At 41.0% G+C, this 22,595-nt stretch overlaps 1 protein-coding gene across 6 annotated transcripts in view; it reads left to right on the top strand.

The window, feature by feature from the left end:
- sphkap (SPHK1 interactor, AKAP domain containing) overlaps positions 1–22,595 on the top strand; it is a 377,209-nt gene that overhangs the window by 249,730 nt on the left and 104,884 nt on the right. For all 6 annotated transcript variants that reach the window (XM_068042423.1, XM_068042424.1, XM_068042428.1 and 3 more), the window contains exon 3: positions 4,825–4,935. In XM_068042423.1, the coding sequence (XP_067898524.1) occupies positions 4,825–4,935 (111 nt within the window). The remainder of the gene's footprint in view (positions 1–4,824; positions 4,936–22,595) is intronic.

A 22,595-nucleotide genomic window follows, 5' to 3' on the forward strand; every position in this document is an offset into this window, starting at 1 on the left:
TAACAGGGTTTAATTTTAAACACACCATTTTTTTTAGCTCCCCCTTAGAGAATCCTTGTTCACTGCTTTCCAATTGTAAGGCAAAGAAACCAGCCAAACAGGTTTTCTTAGGTTTAAAGAGAAAAGATTGAACTTTATTAAACTTAAACTCTAATTTGGTTAACACCTATGGTTCTGCGACACGCCCACGCTAGCATGCATACGCGATACACATGCAGATAGAGACAGAAAAGAGCAGAAGAAATAAAGTGGAAAAGTTTGAGGCAATATCTGAAGATGGTTTTGGTTACTGTTCTCCGAGCTCACTGTAGAGTTCCTGATTGTAGGTAGGTCTTGCTTTTCGTTGGGGACGAGTATTCTTCGTAAACCTCGTTCAATGGAGGAGACTTTTCCCTCTTGAAGTCCATGTGTCCTCAATGGGTCTAGAGGTTTGTGAGAAAGAGATGGGAGCAGACAGGAGAGGTCTTCTCACTCCAGGAGCAAACAGTCTTTCCTGAGTTCAAAAACTCTAGCTAGTTCAAAAAAACCCTGGACCAGCCAGTTAGTCATGTGACCAACTGGTTTAACCAGTGCTGCCTTTTGTAGATTGTATCACATTAGCAGTCTCTGGAATGCTCTTCCTAACACCTTCAATGTCTGGTGATCAAAATCCATTGTGGGTTGAATGTGTCAGGGAATGGTCCTTTTGTCTCCACAAGGACTGTTTGTTAGTATGCCAATGTTTTTTCAGCTAAGTGTCTGGCAGCCCTTGTAACAGGCCTCTCCTCTTCCCAGCAAGTTTAAAATCAATGTTTATATGACAAAATTAATATGCCTCATTCTTGGCAGGTGGGGGCCTGCATGACACCTACCACCCGCCAGTAGCGTGCGGGGAAATCCCGACTTCTAGGTGTTCCACGTGCTATTGGACCCCCTCGCTTCCAGTGTGTCAAAAAGTTAGAAGTCCCCCCAATCTCTCTCATTTCCTCCAGCTCTGGCCTCTTGTGCATTCCCCATCCCTTTGCCCCACTGTTGGCAGCTGTGCCTTCAATCACCTAGGCTTCATGCTCTGCATTTCCCTCCCTAAATCCAAGTACCACTATACCTCCATCTTCTATTAGATCCTCCTTAAAATCCACATCTTTGGCCAACCTTTTCTTCAAGCCTCCTAATAACTCCTTCTTTGGCTTGGAATCCATTTATTCCTTAGGCTTCAGTGAAACACCTTTGCATGTTTTCCTATGTTAAAGGTACTATATAAATGCAAGTCGTATTAACTCCTTGCCTCGTCAGCATGACAAGTGTCCTTCTGCCACTGCAACAGGAAAGCAAAATGTTGTCCTGTAGCAGAAGCACGAAAATAAAATGTCGCTAAAAAATTAGACTATTCTCAAACTCAAAGGAAGGTATTCTCCAGTACATCTCCATGCAGGTGAGCCTTGAGTCACCTGGTTGGGCATATGGAGGGAGTGCAATGTAGGTTTACAAGAATGGTACCCGGACTACAGGGGTTAAGTTACGAGGAGAGATTACACAAATTAGGCCTGTTTTTGCTAGAATTTAGAAGGTTAAGGGGTGATCTGATCGAAGTCTTCAAGGTTTTAACAGGAAAAGACAGGCTAGATAAAGATAAACTATTTCCACTGGTTGGAGATTCTAAAACTAGGGGGCATAGTCTAAAAATTAGGACCAGACTGTTCAGGAGAGATGTTAGGAAGCAATTCTTCACACAAAGGGTGGTAGAGGTTTGGAACTGTCTCCCACAAACAGCAGTTGAAGCTAGAACAGTTGTTAATTTTAAATCTGAGATAGATAGATTTTTGTTAAGCAAAGGTATTAAGGGATATGGGCCAAAGGCAGGTATATGGAGTTAGGCTGCGGATCAGCCATGATCTCATTGAATGGCGGGACAGGCTCGAGGGGCTGAATGGCCTACTCCTGTTCCTATGTTCCCATAAGCTCTGTTAGTTATTTAGTTGAGAAAGGGCCAGAAACAATTTCTACCCCTGTAAATTAGAGTTAAATTTAGGCATTAGAATCATAGAAGGATGGAGAACAGAAGGAGGGGTCATTTGGCCCGTCGTGCCTGAATCAGTTCTTTGATAGAGCTATCCAACTAATTCATTGCTCTTTTTCCATAGCCCTGTAATGTTTGTCCTTTCAAGTATTTATTCTATTTCCTTTTGAATGTTATTATTGACTCTGCGTCAATCAACCTTTCAGGCAGTGTATTCCAGATCACAGTAACTCGCTGTGTAAAAATAATGTTTCCTCGTGTTGCCTCTGGTTCTTTTGCCAATCACCTTAAATCTGTGTCCTCTGGTTACTGACTTGTCTGTCACTGGAAACAGTTTCTCTATATTTACTCCATCAAAAACATTCATGATTTTGAACTCCTCCACCAAACCTCCTCTTAAACATTTCCGCTTTAAGGAGAACAATCCCAGCTTCTCCAGTCTCTCCACAAAACTGAAGAAGTCCCTCATCCCTGGTATCATTCTAGTAAATCTCTTCTGCACCCTGTCTAAGGCCTTGACATCCTTCCTAAAGCATGGTGACCAAAATTGAACATAATACTCCAGCTAAGGTCTAACTGATGATTTATAAAGGTTTGGCATAACTTGCTTGCTTTTATACTCTATCCCTTTACATATAAAGCCTTGGATCCCATGTGCATTTTTGATAGCCCTCTGAACTTGTCCTAACACCTTCAAAGACCTGAATACATATACCTTCAGGTCACTCTCTTCCTCCACCCCTTTTTAAATTGTCTCATTTAATTTATATTACATCTCCAAATTCTGCCTAATAAAATGAGTCACTTCATACCACTCTGAATTAAATTTTATCTGCCGTGTGTCTACCCATTTCACCAGTCTGTCTGTGTCCTCCTGAAGTCTGTTACTATCCTCCTCACTGTTTATTGCATTTTCAAGTTCCATGTCATCTGCAAACTTTGAAATTATGCCCTGTATATCCAAGTCCAGTTCATTAGCACGTATCAAAAATAGCAGTGGTCCTATTATTGATTGCTGGGGAACACCATTGTATGCTTCCCTCCAGTCTGAAAAACAATGTTCACCATTGCATTCTGATTTTTGTCCCTTGCCAATTTTGTTGTTAACAAGTCCATTATGTGATACTATATCAAATGCCTTTTGAAATTCCAGATATACAACATCAACCCACTCTCCTCTTCAACCCACTCCATTAGTTCATCAAAGAACTCAATCAAGTTATTCAACATAATTTGTCTTAAACATTTATTAGCCCATACTTTTCCAAATTACAATTTGTCCTTGGTTACTGACTATAAAAGTTTCCCCACCACCAACACTGGGCTGACAGGCCTGTAGTTGCAGGGTTTATTCCTCTTCTGTTTACTGAAAAGGGGTATAACATTTGCAATCATCCAGTCTTCTGGCACTTCTCCCATATCTGAGGTTTGGAAGATTGTGGCCTCCTCAATTTCCACTCTTAATTCCTTCAGTAAACTAGGATGCATCCCATTTGGACCAGGTGGCTTTTCTAATTTGAGTACCACCAACCTTTTAAGTACCTCCACTTTATCCTATCCAATATCTCAACTACCTCCTACTTCACTGTGACATAGGTAGTATCCTCTTCTCTGGTGAGGACAGATGCAGAGTATTCATTCAGTACCTCAGCCATGCCCTTTGCTTCCATAAGAAGATCTCCCTTTTGGTCCCAAATCACCCCACCAACACCTTCCTTTGACTACTCTTTTACTATGTATATGTTTATAAAGGATTTTTGGATTTCCTTTCATGTTAGCTGCGATTCTCATACTTTCTCTTTGGCCTTCGTATCTCCATTTTTGGATCTCCTCTGTACTTTCTGTATTGGTTCTCTACTGTATTATGAACCTTACATTTGTCATAAACCTCCTTTTTAATATGTATATTTTACTTCATCCAGGGAGCTCTAGCTTTGGATGCCCTTCCTTTCCCTGTCATGGGAATGTGTCTATTTTGTATCCAAGCCATCTCCTCTTTGTAGGTTCAATTACTGTTACAATTATTGTTTTGCCTATTAATGTTTGATTCCTATCCACCTGGGCCAGATCACTTTTCAAATCACTGAAATTAGCCCTCCTCCAGTTAAGTATTTTTATGCTTAATTATTCTTTGTCCTTTTCCATAACTGTTATAAACCTGATGATATTATGATCACTGTTTCCCAAATGCTCCCCTGCTGAAAAATGCTCCACTTACCCCATGTCATTCCCCAGAACTAGATCCAGAACTGCTTTCTTCCTCATTGTGTTGGAAATACACTGATCTCTTGTACAGATATTCAGAATTCCTCCCTGCTTTGTCCCTTATACTATTACTATCCCAGTCTACATTAGGATAATTGAAGGCTCCCATTATCATTACTCTATAGCTCTTACAATCTGTATTTGTTTGCAAATGTACTCCTCTATCTTCTTCCTATTATTGTTCCTTAATTCTAACCAAATATATTTCCCTCAATTACACCATCCATTTCCAGTGTCACCCCGCCCCCCTCATTTTTTTTTCCTTCTCTATCTTTCCTGAATACCTTGTAACTAGGAATACTAAATTCCCAATCCTCCCCTTCTTTGTGCTAGATCTGTTATTGCCACTGTGCCATAGTCCCAAGTGGTGACTTGTGCCTGCAGCTCAGCAACCTTTTTATGTTGCAAATCTTTTTTGCCCCTTTTCCTGCAATTGAAATAAAAATCGTACTAATGGGCAGCAGCCTTGAATGATAATATATTTATATAAAAACACATTTGCTGATGGTAAAACAAATCTGCAGATTGAAGCAAAGAGATAAATTGATTTTCTCTTTCAACAGGTCCTGTGCAGTAATAGCTTATTGGACTCTGCGGAATATTGGTTGCGGAATGAGAAGAAACTTTGCCAGGTTGGATTCCTGGAAGATAAGGCAGGAAACAGCTGCCCTACGGTACGTGTGATAGAAATTCAAAGAACGATTTATACCCATCAACTTTTCAACAGAGGGTGCCAGAGAGGATTTGAATGATTCTAATTTTTAATAAGTATTGACTGGATGGGGGTGGGCTGGATGGGGTAGGCTGGATGATGAGGTTGTTGCTGCCAAATGACTGCTATCAATAATTTTACTGAAAAACTTCATGTGAGTTGAAAATTGTTTCCTAAAATGTTACTCTCACTCTTACTCCTTGCTAAGTCATTCCGTTGTATTGTGTTGTTTATGCATCAACCCACTAGGAAGAGGGGGTTGCTCAGAAAGTCAAAATCCTCACTCTTGTCATGTGACAGGAGGGAACGACTTTACTGAAAAAGAAACCATTATTGGAGTTCATGCAATTTCTCTGGTGTTTCTGCAGATCTGCTGAAGTTAGGGCAGATGACCATGAGAGCCCCATAGAAATTCAGCTCTTTAGTATATTGCAGTATCTAGCAGTACCTTTGTGCTGATTTCTGTTGAAAGATAATTTGCATGCAAGATTAAGCATGGTGAAGGGTTCTTTTGTACACTAGCTGTCATGAAATTGTAAACTTGTACTTTTTAAATTCATCTCAGCACATAGAGGAAATTCCCCATTTGTACATCAATATAGTGTCACTGGGCAGGTAACCCATGCTGTTCTGTCCAATTCTGGCAGTGGAATGTGCTCAGAGAAGGACAATAAAAGTGATTCCTGGCTACAAATCATTCAGTTCTCAAGAAAGACTAAGCAAGCTAATCTATCCTCATTTGATAAAGAAAATTAATTGTTAAAGTACCACCAACAAGGTATCTCACTGGGACATAATCACACGACAGGTGGCAAACCATCCATCTCATTGAGTGAAAGTAAATTGGGTGGTTAATCTCATTCACTGGATCCCACATTATTACTGTAACACTGACAAAATGTGTGAATGCTTAATTTAAATACTCGAATCAATTTAGATGCATGTAAATATGGCACAGAGTGATTTCCTGTTGGTTTCGAACAGAATCACTGTATGTGCTTTGCTCATCCATCTGGTGTGGTCATAAAGATAAGCTCCATGCATGATGCTGCTCTTCAAGGACCAAAGGCTCTTTTGTATGAGTTTTTTATTTTCATTTTTCAGTGTCTTTTATTACTGTGCTTTGGGCAAAATGTTGTCTTTTTCTCTATTATTTTTGTTTCAGAAGAAGTAGGAAGTGTTTAGGTGGAAGCAAGAGTAGGCAACTAGGATATTAGGTTCAGCAGCTTGATACCAGCTGTGCTTGAAGCATTTAACAGAACAGGAAGAGCGGAAAAAGAGAATGGATGTGAAAAGAAACTCCAATGGTACAAACATTCACAGGAGCTCAGGAAGCAACGATGCATCCAAGTGCAAGCTACAAAATGTTGTGGTGGTCGCTAAATTAAATTAAAATGAATGATGGGGTTCTTTTTAAACACATTTTCATCATCATCATCACATGGTTAGTTATCTGGAGAATGAAACAGGTTTTATAACAGGTGGGCATTCTACTCTATCAGTGGTAAAGACAAAAATTTACCCCAGTATTTTATGGTTGATGTGATACGAAATGAAAGAAGGCTTGTCAGGGAGTTCAGCAGGTACCGGAGCTGGCCAGTCTTCATCCACCATTTTATTGCCAACCATATCTGGATATCCTGACCCCACACCTGGCAACGATCAAGATAAACTGCCTTCATAGACGTTGGTCAGTACAGAACCAGGGATAATGGCTTCTCACATCAGTGAGAAATATATGTAGTATGAACACTGTCCTTTCTGGAGTACATACTTAGAATCTTTTATAACCTTAATTAGTTTATGGCTTTTGGCTTAGAAGGTTTTTGTGGCTCAATTATCTGGGAACTTTCATGGTTTGAACTAGATTCTCTTACAGCTGTTCAGACCTGGAAAAATTCAGGAGGTTTACACATACGAATGAGAATGCAGTGAGCAAATCCAAATGGCAGCCATCCATGCTCCACAGGATTGCTGAAAATGGCTTATAGTCCTTTCACCTATGTTAGTTTGGGTGCGCTTTCTAGCTTTAGAACTTTGATGTTTGGTGAAGGGAGACCGGAGCAATTTATCTGATGTATGCTTGAAGTACTGAAATCACAATATACCATATATTCAGTGTCTCAACCTGAAAGAAGACATGCCAGGGTGATCATCAGCCAGGGTACCCAGATTTCTGACTTGGTGTGATAGTCCTATGGAGTGGCAAAATGTCTGTCAACTGTAGCTCAGTCCTCGCGTTCTTACCTTTGAGTCGGAAAATTGCGTCTTCAAGACACACTCCTGAGACTTGAGCACATAATCTAGGCTGACTCTCCAATGCAGTACTGAAGGAGTGCTGTACTGTCAGAGGTGCTGTCTTTTGGATGAGAAGTTAAACTGAGGATCTGTCTGCCCTCTCTGGTGGAGATAAACGATCCCATGGCACTATTCTACAAAGAGGAAAGTAGTTTTCCCAGTGTCCTGGCTAATATCTATATCCCTCAACAAAAGCAGGTGATCTGGCCATTCATTTTATCACTGCTTGTGGGAGCTTGCAGTGCACAAATTGGCTACTTGTTTCCTACATTGCAGGAGTGACTACACTTCAAAAGTAGTTTAATTTTGAAGTGCTTCAGGTCATCCTGTAGTAATGAAATTAAAATTCAAATCTTTATTTCCTTGTAACCATTTGCACCACGCTATGATTGACCCCTGTATTTAATTGTGAAAGATGCTCCTTAGATTCAAACGACATTCCTCTTTTAACAGAGACTGTTACCCACTTATTTTAAATGTGTTAATTTCTCCCTAAAATGGCTGACTCAACTATGACATGCACATGCTAATATTGAACATTAATGTATAATTTAATTTCACTAATTTTCTTTTAAACCACAAGTTGACATAATTAGAGAAACTGTCTTATTTGCTCTATTGAACATGTTGAGGCATGTTGAGCGTTTAATGGTAACTCAATTAAAATGATCATAGAACATTACAGCCCTGTCACTAATATTCTCTGGCAAAGTATGAAAAACTAAACCTACTTTGTAGTTTTTGCACCCTGCCTCCTGTATGTACTCCATTCTATTCTCCCAGTTCCTCCGTCTCCGATGCATCTGCTCCGATGATGCTACCTTCCATGACAGCGCTTCTGATATGTCTTCCTTTTTTCTCAACTGACAATTCACCCCCACTATGGTTGACCGGGCCCTCAACTGTGTCTGGCCCATTTCCCGCACCTCTACCCTCACCCCTTCCCCTCCCTCCCAGAACAACGACAGGGTTCCCCTTGTCCTCACTTTTCACCCCATCAGCCTCCAGATCCAAAGGATCATCCTCTGCCATTTCCATCACCTCCAGCGTGATGTCATTATCAAAAGCATCTTCGCCTCCCTTCCCCGTCAGCATTCCGAAGGGATCGTTCCGTCCGCGACACCCTGGTCCCACTCCTCCATTACCCCCACCACCTCGTCCCCTTCCCATGGCACCTTCCCCTGCAATCACAGGAGGTGTAATACCTGCACGTTTACCTCCTCTCTCCTCACAATCCAAGGCCCCAAACACTCCTTTCAGGTGAAGCAGCCATTTACATGTACTTCTTACAAATTAGTATACTGTATTCGTTGCTCACAATGTGGTTTCCTCTACATGGGGAGGCCAAATGCAGATTGAGTGACCGCTTTGCGGAATGCCTCCGCTCAGTCCGAAAGCATGACCCGAGCTTCCAGTTGCTTGCCATTTCAACACCTCCCCACCCCCTCCACTGCTTTCATGCCCACATTTCTGTCCTGGGATTGCTGCAGTGTTCCAGTGAACATCAAAGCAAGCTCAAGGAACAGCACCTCATTTACCGATTAGGCACACTACAGCCTGCCGGACTGAACATTCAGTTCAATAATTTCAGAGCATGACGGGCCCCCCTTTTTTATTTTTAGTTTTAGTTCTCTTTTTTTTCTTTTTTCTTTGTTTATTTTATTTTAGTTTGTTTCTACTGTGCCTACCCACTTTTTTCATGTTTGTGCTTGGAGCCAGGGCTGTTCATTTTTCAGTCCGTTAACACCTATCTGTACTAACACTTTGTCTTTCACCACACCATTAACATACTGTTTGCCTTTGCTCCATGACCTTCTGGTCAGTTATTCTCTGTGACCTTGTCCTACCAACACCCCTTTTGTTATCTCTTGCCCCACCCTTACTTTACTTGCTTTAAAACCTTTTACATTTCTAATATTTGTCAGTTCTGATGAAGGGTCACCGACCTGAAACATTAACTCTGCTTCTCTTTCCACAGATGCTGCCAGTCTTGCTGAGTATTTCCAGCATTTCTTGTTTTTATTACGACAGTTTACTATCCTTAATATGCAATTATTCTGTGCCTCTATTCCACATTTAGGCAATGATGTGGTGACTCTTATTCTAATTATCTATTGGGAGGACAGTGATTGGACTGGAGGCAGAGGAGATGTAACCAGCAGGTGGTATCATCTCCCCAGTCCTATCATCTCTTCTGATGTTGCTATGGGAAGCTGTGGGGCTGTCGGGCACACTAAACACCTCACCCTGACCTATGCTGGAATTTTTCTAATGTTATTAAACATTCAATTGACTCAGTAATGTAATAGTTTGCTTTATTCAGTTCATTCAAGATCAGCCCTTGCTGGTTAGAGCAACGATTATCAAGAGGAGATCTATTTTAACTGTATGGTTCCTCCCTTTAGTGGGCCCTCTAGTGTTCAATTGATGATATTTAAGTACAACAAGTCAGAGGGAATCAGGACCAAAATAAAAACAGAAAGTGTTGGAAATACTCAACAGGTCGGGCAGCATCTCTGAAGAGACAAACAGAGTTAATGTTTCAGGTCTGTGACCTTTCATCAGAACTGGCAAAGGTTAGAAATGTAATAGGCTTTGAGAAAGTGAAAGGGGGAATGGGGAAGAACAACAAAAGGCAAAGTCTGTGATAGGACAGAGGACAGGAGAGACTAAATGAGAAGGATGTCATGGAACAAAAGGCAAAGGGAGTAGTAACATTTGTCCTGAGAAAGTGTTAATGGCAGAATAATGAACAACTCTGTCCAAAAGCAAAAACACGTAAAACAAGTTTAAGACACAAACAATCAAAATGGTGGTCATGGTCTGAAGTTATTGAACTCAATGTTGAGTCCTGAGGGCTGTAAAATGCCTAATCGGAAGATGAGGTGCTGTTCCTCGAGCTTGCTTTGAGGTTTGCAGAAACAGTGCAGCAGGCTGAGGACAGAAATGTGGGCATGAGAGCAGGGTGGTGGATTAAAATGGCAAGCAACCGCAAGCTTGGGGTCAGGCTTGTGGACTGAGCAGAGGTGTTGCTCAAAGCGGTCACCCAATCTGCGTTTGGTCTCCCCAATGTGGAGATGTCCACGTTGTGAGAGCGAATACAGTATACTAAATTGAAAGAAGTACAAGTAAATTGCTGCTTCATCTGGAAGGAGTATTTGGGGCCTTGGATGGTGAGAAAAAAGGAGGTAAAAGGGCAGGTGTTACAACTCCTGCGATTGCTTGTGAACGTGCCGTGGGAAGGGGACGAGGTGTCGGTGATGAGGAGTGGACCAGGGTGTCATGGATGGAATTATCCCTTCGGAATGCTGACAGGGGAAGGGAGGGAAGATGTGCTTGGTGGCATGACGCTGGAGATGGTGGAAATGATGGAGGATGATCCTTTGGAAGTGGAGGCTGGTGGGGTGGAAAGTGAGAACAAGGGGAACCCTGTCACGGTTCTGAGAAGAAGGGGAAGGGGTGATGGCAGAAGTGCAGGAAATGGGTCGGACACGGTCGAGGGCCCTGTCAACCACAGTGGGGGGGAATCCTCAGTTGAGGAAAAAGGAAGACATTCCAGAAGTACTGTTGCGGAAGGTTGCATCATCGGAATGGATGCAACGGAGATAGAGAAACTGGGAGAATGGAATGGAGTTCTTACAGGAGGCAGGATGTGAGGAAGTGTAGTAGAAGTAGCTGTGGGAGTCAGTGGGCTTACAATGAATATTAGCAGACAGTCTATCCCCAGAAATAGCGACAGAGAAGTCGAGGAAGGGAAGGGAAGTGTCAGAGATGGCCCTTGTGAAGGTGAGAGAAGGGTGGAAATTGGAAGCAAAGTTGATGAAGTTTTCCAGTTTGGGCTGAAAGCAGGAAACGGCACCAATATAGTCATCAATGTACCAGAAGGAGAGTTGGGGGAGGGGGCCTGAGTAGGATTGGAACAAGAAATGTTCGAAATACTGCACAATAAGGCAGAAGTAGCTTGGACCCATGCAGATGGCAACACCTTTTATTTGGAGGAAGTGAGTGAAGTTGAAGGAGAAGTTATTCAATGTGAGAACAAGTTCAGCTTGGCGGAGGAGGATGGTGGTGGATGGGGAATGATTGGACCTCTGTTCAAGTAAGAAACAGAGACCCCTCAGACCATCCTGGTGGGGGATGGAGGTGTAGACAGATTGGATGTGCGTAGTGACGAGGAGGTGGTTAGGGCCAGGAAACTGGAAATTGTCGAAATGGTGTAAGGTGTCAGAAGAGTCGCATATGTCGGTGGGAAGGGACTGGTCAAGGGGAGAAAAATAGAGTCAAGATCGAAGGAAATAAGTTCAGTGCGGTAGGAACAGGCTGGAACGATGGGTCTACTGGTACAGTCCTGTTGGTGGATTTTGGGAAGGAGGTACAAGTGGGCTGTTTGAGGTTGTGGGGCAATGAGGTGGAAAGCTGTAGAGGGAAGATCTCCAGAGGAGATGAGGTCAGTGACCGCCCTGGAGACAGTGGCTTGATATTCGGTGGTGGGATTATGGCCCAGGGATAGGTAGGAAAAAGTGTCTGACAGTAGAGGTCAGACAACAACAGCACCACCCTTGTCAACAGCTTTGATCACAATGTCACGGTGAGACCTGAGAGACCGGAGTGCAGCGAGTTCAGAGGGAGACAGGTTGGAGTGAGGGGAGCAGAGAAATTGAGACAGTGTTGTCACGCCGGCAGTTGCTCCAAAGCAACTCTAAAAAGTAAAAATAGAAATTATTTTACGAAAGATTATCCACAAAGCACAGCATGCTTATTTTTTTTTTAAATGCATATTACTCCTGCAACTTAATTTAATATCCAAATAAATAAACAAATAGAAAACAAATTATGAAGGAAACCCTGAAATGCATAGTTCCAAAATTTTTAACGTGTTTACTATTCAGAATCCATTCCCTACAGCTGATTTCTTTTCTAATCAGAACACGAACAGTGTGTGGGTTGTTTGGAAATTGTGCAGTGAGAACACTAAATTGCAACCCTCAAATCAAGGTTACATTTTCAAGGTGTGAAGGTCTTTTAAGTGACTCAGTAAATCTGAAAGGTCTTTTTAATATTTCCTCAGCAATATTATGATGATTTCTGGTTAATATGTAGAAGTAAACCTAAAATAATGTTCAAGAATTGGATGGGCATTTCAAAAAATTAGAAAACAAGCAAATAATATTGAAGGACACAATAATCAATTTAGTTAGAAGTCAATTTTATTTCCTAATCATAAGATACTCATGCAAAAATGCCTGGAATAACATAATTAGCAACCCAATAATTATCAGAAGACCAATTACACCTGATATTCAAATTTCATAACTGTTCAAAACTGATTTAAAGTAATAAACTCTTGACAGCCAGATTTTACTCAACGTTATTTATGTAGAAATGCTACAGCAGCTCCAAGTGAGGGAAGATGCTCGGTTAAATGCCAATATCAAAAGTTGCTGTTTGAGTAGTGCTATTCTACTGTTAAATTCGTGAAAACAGCATTTTGTTATCTGCCTCACCATTGACATGCGTTTATGTGATGATGTTGCTGTATTAGTGCAGTTGATATGAACTAAAGCTACTGCAGATATTTAGGCTAGTATTTACAAGCATAAGTACCCTTTTAACACTAAGTATTAATTACTGACAATCAACCCCTCTGGCACCGAAAATTAACTATTATCAGTGTGGAGTCTCATTCCTTCAAGTTGTCAATTGTTTTCGGAGATTTTAAAAATTTCAAATTTAAAATCAACATTTTTTTCTTACTTGTCCTTTCTGGCTCCCTTTCCTCTTGCGTTTAATCCAAATCTTCTATCCATCTCTTCACTTATCTTTCTGTACCTGGTTTCACATTGAATTCACCTCCTTTAAATTACCTTCCTTCTCAGTGTTTCTGCAATTTATTTCCCAATCCTGTCATCTGATTGGTTAGGGAGATGTCCTGTTTATTGAAATCCCAGATGCCCTGTTTCCCTTGCTGCGCCGTTATCAATTCACATTGTCAGCAACATAGTTTGAGATAAAGGATGCAGAGGCAAGTCCAAATAAGAGCAAATGCCATCACATACCCTGCTACTGCAAACTCTGGCCCTCTGTCACCACCACTTAAGGGCAGATCTAAGTGCTGAAGCTGTTTGGAACTTCAAGTTAAATCCAGTAAGAGCAATTCAAGTTACATATATCTCTTTTCTATGTGGCTACCCCATGTGTTTTTTAAACTATTTTGTGTGGTGGAGGTGGGGGTTGGTAGGGTTGCTCCGTCAATTCTTTGCATTTTATTTCACAGGGTGCTTCTCGTTTATTTAAAAATATCATCTATTTATTTAAGGCTTTAGCACATTTTTTTAATGGGTTCCCTATGGCTTTTTTAAGAATGCTGGAGGGTGTGGTCTCAGGCTGATAATTAGTGTCATTGAATGTTTATCCACTGATATCAATATGTTCCAATGACAACTCTCTGCCCCTGCATTAATGCAGGTATTAACCCATTTATTTTAAATGGGTTAATAACCCTATAAATACAGTGGACAGGGGAATGTCATATAAATGCATTACGCATTTGTCCACTACTATCACAAATGCTAATCTCCAAGTTTACATGTCTGTTTCTGGTGCTTTAAATGTTTGTGCTAACAAAGCATCCAGTTTCAAGGGAGCAACACTTACATATGGTTCTCCCACTATTACGTTATGACTAGCATGCCATTCCCTGTATGTGTGTTGGGCTCCTGCTTTTATACAGAGACCCAGAGTGAGAAAATACATGGGACTAGTGAAATATAGCACCTGCTGGTATTTATACGTTCACTTCTCAACACATTTTTCAGAATGCACTTTAAACAGTTTAGTAGCACATCAAAAAAACAAATGTACTGCCATTTAGCACCTAGTTTTCTCCACAGATGCTAACTGTGTGTTTCCAGCATGTTCTGTTTTTATCACACATTAAACCTGACTGACCATATGCAAGATTTTCATTTTAAAGGATCATAAAATAATAGAAATTACAGCACAGAAGGAGGCCACCTCATTTGTCTGCCCTTTCCCCTTTTAATTTTAGCAGCCACATTATTAAATCATTCCATGTTCTAACGCTCCGATGTGAAAGTGTGAAATCTGTAAAAAGCTGCCATGTCCTATTGTAAGCCTTCCATATGACTTTATCAAGGTAATTGCCATGGATCAAAAGGTATGAGACAAAGACAGAAATATTTTTCTTCGACACTTTATGGACCAGGCAACCAAATTTAATTTTTCTACAATAATACACAGCAAGGACAAAAGGATGATTATAGACAAAATCATGGAAAAATGGCTTGGGGCACCAGCTAATTTTCTGACTGATAATGGAGGGGAATTAGCCAATGACGAGTTCAGAGACATTTGTAAAAACATTAACATTATGGTCATGAATACCACAGTTGAAAGTCATTTCAGCAATGGACTCTGAAAGGAATCATGTGGTGATCGATTAAATGCTGCAATGACCAACCAAACTGCAAGTTGACTACCGTCCTGGTATGGTGGTTCATGCAAAGAATTCACTTCAGATGGTTGGAGAATATAGTCCCTATCAATTGGTCTATGGGTGAAATTCCAAATTGCCTTCTGTGGTATGTGATGATCCTCCTGCTCTAGAAGGGACTATAATTAGTTCGACTTTTTCTGTATATTTGAATGCTTTACATGCAGGGAGATGGGCTTTCATCAAGGCTGAGGTCTTGGAGAAAATTTGGAGAGCTCTGAGGCATCGTATAAAGCCTTCTGAGAGAGAATTTAATTCAAGAGATTTGATGTATTATAAAAGAGAGGGCCATATGGAATGAAAAGGCCCTGGTAAGGTAATACGTCATGACAGTAGGACAGTAGTTATCAAATATAATCAAACTGATCAGGTTCATTCCTCATGATTAATTACAAAATCTCAGAATCTGAGCAGCTGATAAAAGGAAACGAGGCACCTTGTACCTCAAATACTCATGTTTTTTGTGATGAAGGTCCTAAGGAACAAAATACAGTAAATCTAGGGTTTGATAGTGGTAATGTGAGCAATCATGGCACACAGGACAGAGCTATTGCATCCAATTGCCCAGAGTGGTTTCTTGGGTGACATATATTCCAGAGGGCTCTAATGAATGGAGGGATGTGCAGGAAAATCTACAGGCAAGTTTAAATATTGGTTGAATGTCCAGGATGATGGTTAGGAAGCAAGGTTCATGGACTGGCAGAATGGGGTGAAAGAGTGGAGAATAAGAAAGCGCGGTTGTAATAGTGGGTCTGGAAGTGACTCTTGCATCAGAAAATGATTGCATATTGGAAAAAGAGCCTCTGATAATGCGGGAGAGAGGTCTTACAGTAGTAGTCCCAAAAGACATCAAAGTGCATGTAGAGGCCATAGCTTGAACAGATTACACAATGAAAAGAGGGCTACAGAACAGTCTCACACTAGAACTAGAAGCAGAAGTACTCATGACGATGAAATTTTGGTGGCTGCCAATAAACTTGAGGATGAACTAATGAGAGGCAAAACAAAAGGAATTAGATAGTTGGAGAGAGTTTGGTGTTTATTCTGAGGTACCAGATAAGGGGCGGCCAACCTTGTTACATGGATGAATTTGTACTGAAAAAGTCCTTGCAGGTGGGACTTATAAGACTAAATCAAGGCTAGTTGCTAGGGGTTTTGAAGAGCAACTGGGTGATACGGATGTTAGAGTGGACTCTCCCACAGCTGGAAAAGTAATCTTGAAAATTCTTTTAACTCTTTTGGCCACATATTTATGGGAGCATAGATCAAGCTGCATTTCTGCAGGGTGATACTTTTTAGATCGAAGTGTTTCTGAAACCACCCAAAGAGGCAGCAGATGCAGAAGGGAAACTATGGAAACTAAACAGATGTCTCCATGGCCTGAATGATGCCTCCAGTGTATGGTATTTCTCAGTGAGATCTGTTTTGATGAAAACAGGCTATGTTCAACTAAAAGCAGATCCTGTAATGTTTTTTTCGTATCATAAAGGGAGACTTTCTGGCATCTGATTTCTTATGGGGTGGTACTGTGGAATTTGAGAAATGTGCTATTGTTCCGACCGATCGCTCCTGTCAAAGCCCTCAATCAAAATATACGATTCTGATTGTGATGGAACCAATGCACTGTTAATTCAATCCCGTCGCTCCACAGATCAGCTAACATATCATTTAAAACATTCCAAATTAAAGAAAGACCCAGCCAAATTGTACCATCTATTAACCCCCGAATGAGGCTAACCAAACCAGGTGTCTTTAAATCAACAGATTAATTCTTTAATTAGAAGAACTAAATTCCTAAACACTATGAAGATATAAACAACATTTAAAATAGAAAAAGTTAGAGTCATTGCAAATTTACAGTCCAATGTTGCTTGAAGTCCTCATAAGATGTTGCTCGAAGTCCTCACAGGATGTTGGTTTCCTTCTCCAGCGAATTTCAACAATTAATGACTTGCAAACACTTTCAACAGAATCAATCTGACTTTAGAGTTTTTGAGGGATAAAAGATTGTCACAGTCTAACTTCCCTTTCTTCAATTTAAATTACCAGAGATCTCTGTTTTGGTTTGACTTTTTCTTAGAATTTTGAGAGATAATAATAAACAGACAAAAATCTTATTCCTTCAGTTTAAATGATGGAGAGCTCTTTTTCCATGTGCTAACACCAGCTGTCCTCTGTGTCTGTGTGTTCTGTTAGACAAACTGTCTTCCACTAACAGCCAGTTCAAAACTGAATTGTAACAAATGTATCACATGAAACTCACTCCCAGTGGCTATATCTATGGTAACGAGAATGCACCCTTTGAATCGTAGTCTCCAAATGGATGTTTCTAAGACAATGAAAATGCACCTTCCTATAACTCCTGAGGCTTGCCAGCTCTTAAAGCAATACTGATCCCTTGCAAGCCTTAAAGGCAAACTGCATATTCTGAAAAAAAACTACAGGACCATGACACAATTAATAGATCAGAGTAGAATTTAAGATTTGGAGTCAGGCTTGTGGAGCTTTTAAATATATTGGTTTAGATATTAAGTAGAGTAGGTCTGGAATAGCCTTAAATCAACAATCCTATTTAGAGAGTGCTACAGCCATTCTGGTTAATCTTGCTTGGTCATCACAGAAAGATTGGACTGAATTTTTTGCCCACAGTTGGCTCCCAGCGCCAGGCTGAAAAGGCAGGGGGGGACTCTCACCTTGGCCAGCTGGAACCCTCCCGACCACCCCCCAGAGCGATTCTACACCACCAAGCCAATTAACAGCCTGGCTCAGGAATCCCCATCCCTTTAAAGACAGGGATCCTGCCTCCAAGAGCTGCTGGCCAATTACAGGTCTGGCAGCTCAGCACTCTTGGCAGCACCACTGGGAGTGGTGGCCACTGCCAGTACTGCAAGAGGCCTTCGACCCAAGCTGTTAATAGGCTATTTAAGGGCTTCAATTGGGCTCTGGGCGGGAAGGCCACCTTCGGCCTATCCCACCCCCGACAAAATTGCATTGCAATAGGGAGGTGATGGGCCATCCACCACCCACCCCCCCCCCCCCCCCACCCCGTCTGCCATTGCAATTCTATGGGTCCCCCCGCCTCCAAACCTGGCTCGGGGGGCTCATAAAATTCAGCCCATCATGTTACATCTAAAGAAGAGACAGAGCAATTGCGAAGCTTGATTGGTCAGTTGAACTGGTTGTGCACTCAGACTAAACCAGATGCTAGTTTTGATGTGTTGGAGTTAAGTACTGTGATAAAATACCCAAAAGTTGAGAATGTTTTAAGGACAAATAAGGGACATTACAAAATTTAAATCTGCAGAAATGCATTCTTAAGTTCCCATCCTTAGGTGACCCAAACAATATGCAACTGGTCATTTTTAGTGATGCTTCACATGGGTATTTCAGTGCAGTTGGTTTCATAATATTTCTGATGGGTGAAAATGCAAAGTGTTGTCCTTTACCTTGGAAGCAAAGAACATAAAAAGGGTTGTTAAAAGCTCTTTAGCTGAAGAAATACTGGCTCTTGTGGAGGCAGTGGATATGGGGTTCTTTTTGTTAAATATTTTAACTGAGATTCTGTACAAGGGGCATACTGTAGATAGTGTACTCATTGAATGTTATGTGAATAACCGTTCCTTGTGGGAAAATATACACTCTACAAAAAAGTGTGAGTAAGAAAAGATTACAGATTGACTTGCTGGCTTGAAACTATTGCTGGAGAGAAAGAACATTTCCAAAATTAAATGGGTAGATGCAAGTCATCAACGATCTGATTGTACAAGCATTTCTTTTTGTAAAACAAAGAAATTGTTAGGGGTGCTAGAGGAGGAGCATCTTGTAATGCTTTGTATCAAATATGGAACTTACTTTGATTTGTTTGAAATGTTTGTGCATGTTACACTCTTAGGACTGAATTTTATGAGTGCACCGCATTTCGCGGCGGCGCACTCTCAGAACAGCGTGCATCCCGTGCAGATGCGCCATCCCTGAGCCCCCATGATATCACATGCGGGGCTCATTTAAATAGAGGGGGCGGAGCAGCCACCACCGATGATGGCGCCGGTGCCATTTTTAAAGGGCTTTATGCCCTTTCAAAGACGTTCAATATTTATACGGTAAATGTGAACGATGTTTAATACATCGAAAAACAAGTGATGGAGGCCCTTTGCCAACCACCCCCCCCCCCACCCATGGTCATTTCAGGCAATGAAATGACCATCAGTTGATATTTCAAATACACAAACTTCCCCCACCCCTCCCCCCAACCTTCAATATTTAGCCCTTCAGCCCCTTCCCACCGTCCCCACATCTAATAAAAATTTATTTCCCCGCTCCTCTGCCCTTCCCGCCCTGAAAATCTTATTCCTCCCCCCTTCCCCACCAGGTTCTCGCCCAGAACTCCATATGGAGTTCTGCAGGTGCATGAGCTGCAGAAAATCGTAATCTCCAGTAAAATCGGCGCGGGATGTCCACTGCCTGCAAGTATGTTTATTAGCATGTAATTAATGTGCATTTGCATATTCAGATGAAGGGTCCGCCATCGTGTGGTGGGGAGGGCTGCACCGAAGTCCCCCTGATGCCGGTAATATGCGGAGGGCCCTTCTTGAAGTCACGGGTCGAGGTGGGCCTCTCCCCGCAGCATTTTACCGGCCCCCGCACCGCGACCTGCGGCGTCGAGGGGCTAGTAAAATTCAGCCCTTAGTTTTATTTAAAGAGAAAGCAGGGAATCTTTTAATTGTATATCAATTGTGTTTAATTATATGCAGGTGGTGGGTGTTAATTAAGGTCTTCCTTGAGAAAGTATAAGGAGACAATTACTGAAAGAGGGTGGAGTTGAGTTCAGAGATATACTGTTGTAATGTTTCATTCTGTAAATAAATTTAAGACTGAGTAAACATTGGCTCATCATCCTTCAACAATGGGCTTTCTGGATTAGAACATACAAGTGAACAAATCATTAAAAGCAGCATCAGAGGTCAGCAAATCAATTAAAAATGCTACCAAAGCACTGGGATTTTTTTTCTCGGGGTATAGAATTCAAAAAGGAGTGAAATTATGTTAAAATTGTAAGGACCCTAGTCAGGTCACACTTACTACTGTGCTCAATTCTGGTCTTCATACTGTAACAAGAACATAGAAATACTGGAGTAAGTGCAAAAATGATTTTGCAAGGATGGTACTAGAACAGGGAGATTACAGCAATTGGGTAAGATTGAACAGGTTGGATTTTTTTTTCTCTCCAGCAAAGGAAAGGCGATCTGATTGAGGTCTTTAAAATTATGAATGAGTTGGATGGGGTAAACGTAGAGAGAATGTTTGTACTTGTGAGAGAATCTAAAAGTAGGGGCCTTAAATACAAAATAGCTACTAATAAATCCAATAGGAAAATAAGGAGAAATTTCTGTACTCAGTGAGCGGTTAGAATGTGGAAGTCATTACCACAGAAAATGGTTGAGGCAAATAAGTTTGAAAAGGAATCTAGATGTGTACTTGAGAGAAAAAGGAGTAGAAAGAGATGCTGAAAGGTTGAGATAAGGTAAATGGAATGGCAGACGACTTGCATGGCATATAAACACCAGCAGAGACTAGTTGGGCCGAATGGCCTGTTTCTGTGCTGTATATTCTATATAATACTATATAATCCAGATAATTTAGATAAATGGAAAATGAAAGAGAACTCAGCACAGATCCCTGGGGTACACCACTAGCCATGTCCCACCAATCCAAAAGTCATCCATAGGCTCGTCCAGTCTGGGTTTCATCTGTATTTAGCAAAGGGAGTAATAATTTTTTTTAAAACTCTGGGTCATTTAAGAGCCAAACATGACTTGAAATTTTATCAATGGTGCTGATAGAAAAACCGATGAATGTGGTTTGAAAGTAAAATGTATTTAATAAGAGACAACACTAGCAAGAAGCTGGAAAGAACAAACTGAGTGGGAGCAATGCAGTTGTCATTTGATTCACTTACATTTATAGCATGATGATGAATCCCTGAAATCTTTTATTAATTTTTGTTCATTCTGATTTTTATATATATTTGATAATATTTGGCATTGGAGAGTGTTCATGTCCTGATGAATTCTTCAGGTCCTTTTACAAGATTGCAATCTTGCTCAATAAGCTACTTTATACCTTCCACAAAATACTATTGAGAAGCTAAATGTTGGTATTGTAACATAGAGAAAGAGAGAAAACCAGAGATAAACAGGAAAAAGGAGATACAGGAATAGCCCTGCAGAGAATAGAGAAACGTAGCAACATAAGCTGCTTCCCTGATGCCAGAGTGAAGGACATCATGAAGAAAGTGGAGAAACCTCTTGGAAGGGAGGGTGTGCAGCCAAAAACCATGCTCCCCGTGGAACCTTTGGCCTAGTTCGAAGTACATTTGAGCTGTTGTAGAGGGAGTTTAAGGAGCTAGATTGAAAATCACACCTCAGGGATGGTATTTTCAGATTGATTGGTGTGTGTTAGACAGGTTAAAGAGAAGAAAGTCAATTTGTGGCTGCAGGGCTGGTGTAGGAGGGAAGGATAAGAAAAAATGTAATGAGAAAACTGAGAAAAAGAAGGGTCATTGTTCAAAAAAATCACAAATTGCATGGTATATGTGTTAAATTGACAAAGATTTAACAACAAAATTGGAGAGTCAGAGACATTAAAAATTATGGAGCGATATGATATTGTAGCTATTAGGGAGAAGTGACTTAAATCTGAACAGGACTCATAACTTAATACTCCTGTCATGAAAACTTTCTATGCCAAAGGGGGATTTTTTTAATTCATCGATTGGAAACCTACATTAAACTTTTAATGAAACAGAAAGAACTAGAATTCTGCAGTTAATTTTTTTTTTAAAAAGCTGGCAGCCAAGATGGCCACCGCAATTTGCACATTCCAAGGTCTCAAAGAGGAGACACATGTCTGACCAGCCTATACCCAAGACAATGGTTCACTCTATTGAGTGAACCACAGGAGATTGTGTTCATTAGCAGGACATTCAAAGCTATCATGGTACATTAACCTTAAAAGGGCCAGCCTTCCAGGTATAAACACTAACATCCTGAGGCCTAAGGGAACTGAAATGCCTAAACTTGAATCTCATTAGAAGGTTCTGGATAATACACTGAGGCAGACATGTGATCATCTCTCCATCTCTCTGAAAACTGGGTGTTTCCCTTGGACAAAACAGTCAAGCCAGTGACTCATTTGGGCAGAAGCCAGAAGGGGTGTCTCTCTCCCTCTCTTGCTCTCCAGAAGACCTCATGTGAAACCTATCTGCTGGTTACTGGATCCAAGACAAAGACACCAGGGGAAGAAAGTCACCTACAATTCTGCCTACAAGAAAAGCCTGAACCAGGTGGGCCAACTACAAACTGCACATTTACTAGCCAAAGACTTCAGGAACACAACTTCAGCCAGAAAACAATGGAATCGTTCAACCCCACAGACTGTGTTAATTTTTATTTGTTCTGGACTCTACTCCAACCACAAATTTACCCCTCATCCCTCTGTCATCTATTTGTGTGTGTTTATGTGTGATTCTTGTGTGTGTGTGTGAATTTGTGGCATAATTTTTATTTTTTTTTAGATCGGGTTTAGATTGCTAAGTATAATAAACTCACCTCTTTCTTGTTTCTTGTTTAAACTCAAGAAAACCTGTCCAATTGGTTCTTTAACAATCACAACAAAGGTAAAAGGTAAACACTCACTTTGGTAGTAAGCACATCCACTGTTTAAAAACAGAATAAATACTGTTGTGGTCAAAAAAGAGGAAGGACAAGAGGGGCATTGTCACCCCTCCTCACCTGATTGTAACACTTCTGATT

The sequence above is a fragment of the Heterodontus francisci genome, chromosome 11 (assembly GCF_036365525.1).
Source record: "Heterodontus francisci isolate sHetFra1 chromosome 11, sHetFra1.hap1, whole genome shotgun sequence".
NCBI lineage: Eukaryota > Metazoa > Chordata > Chondrichthyes > Heterodontiformes > Heterodontidae > Heterodontus > Heterodontus francisci.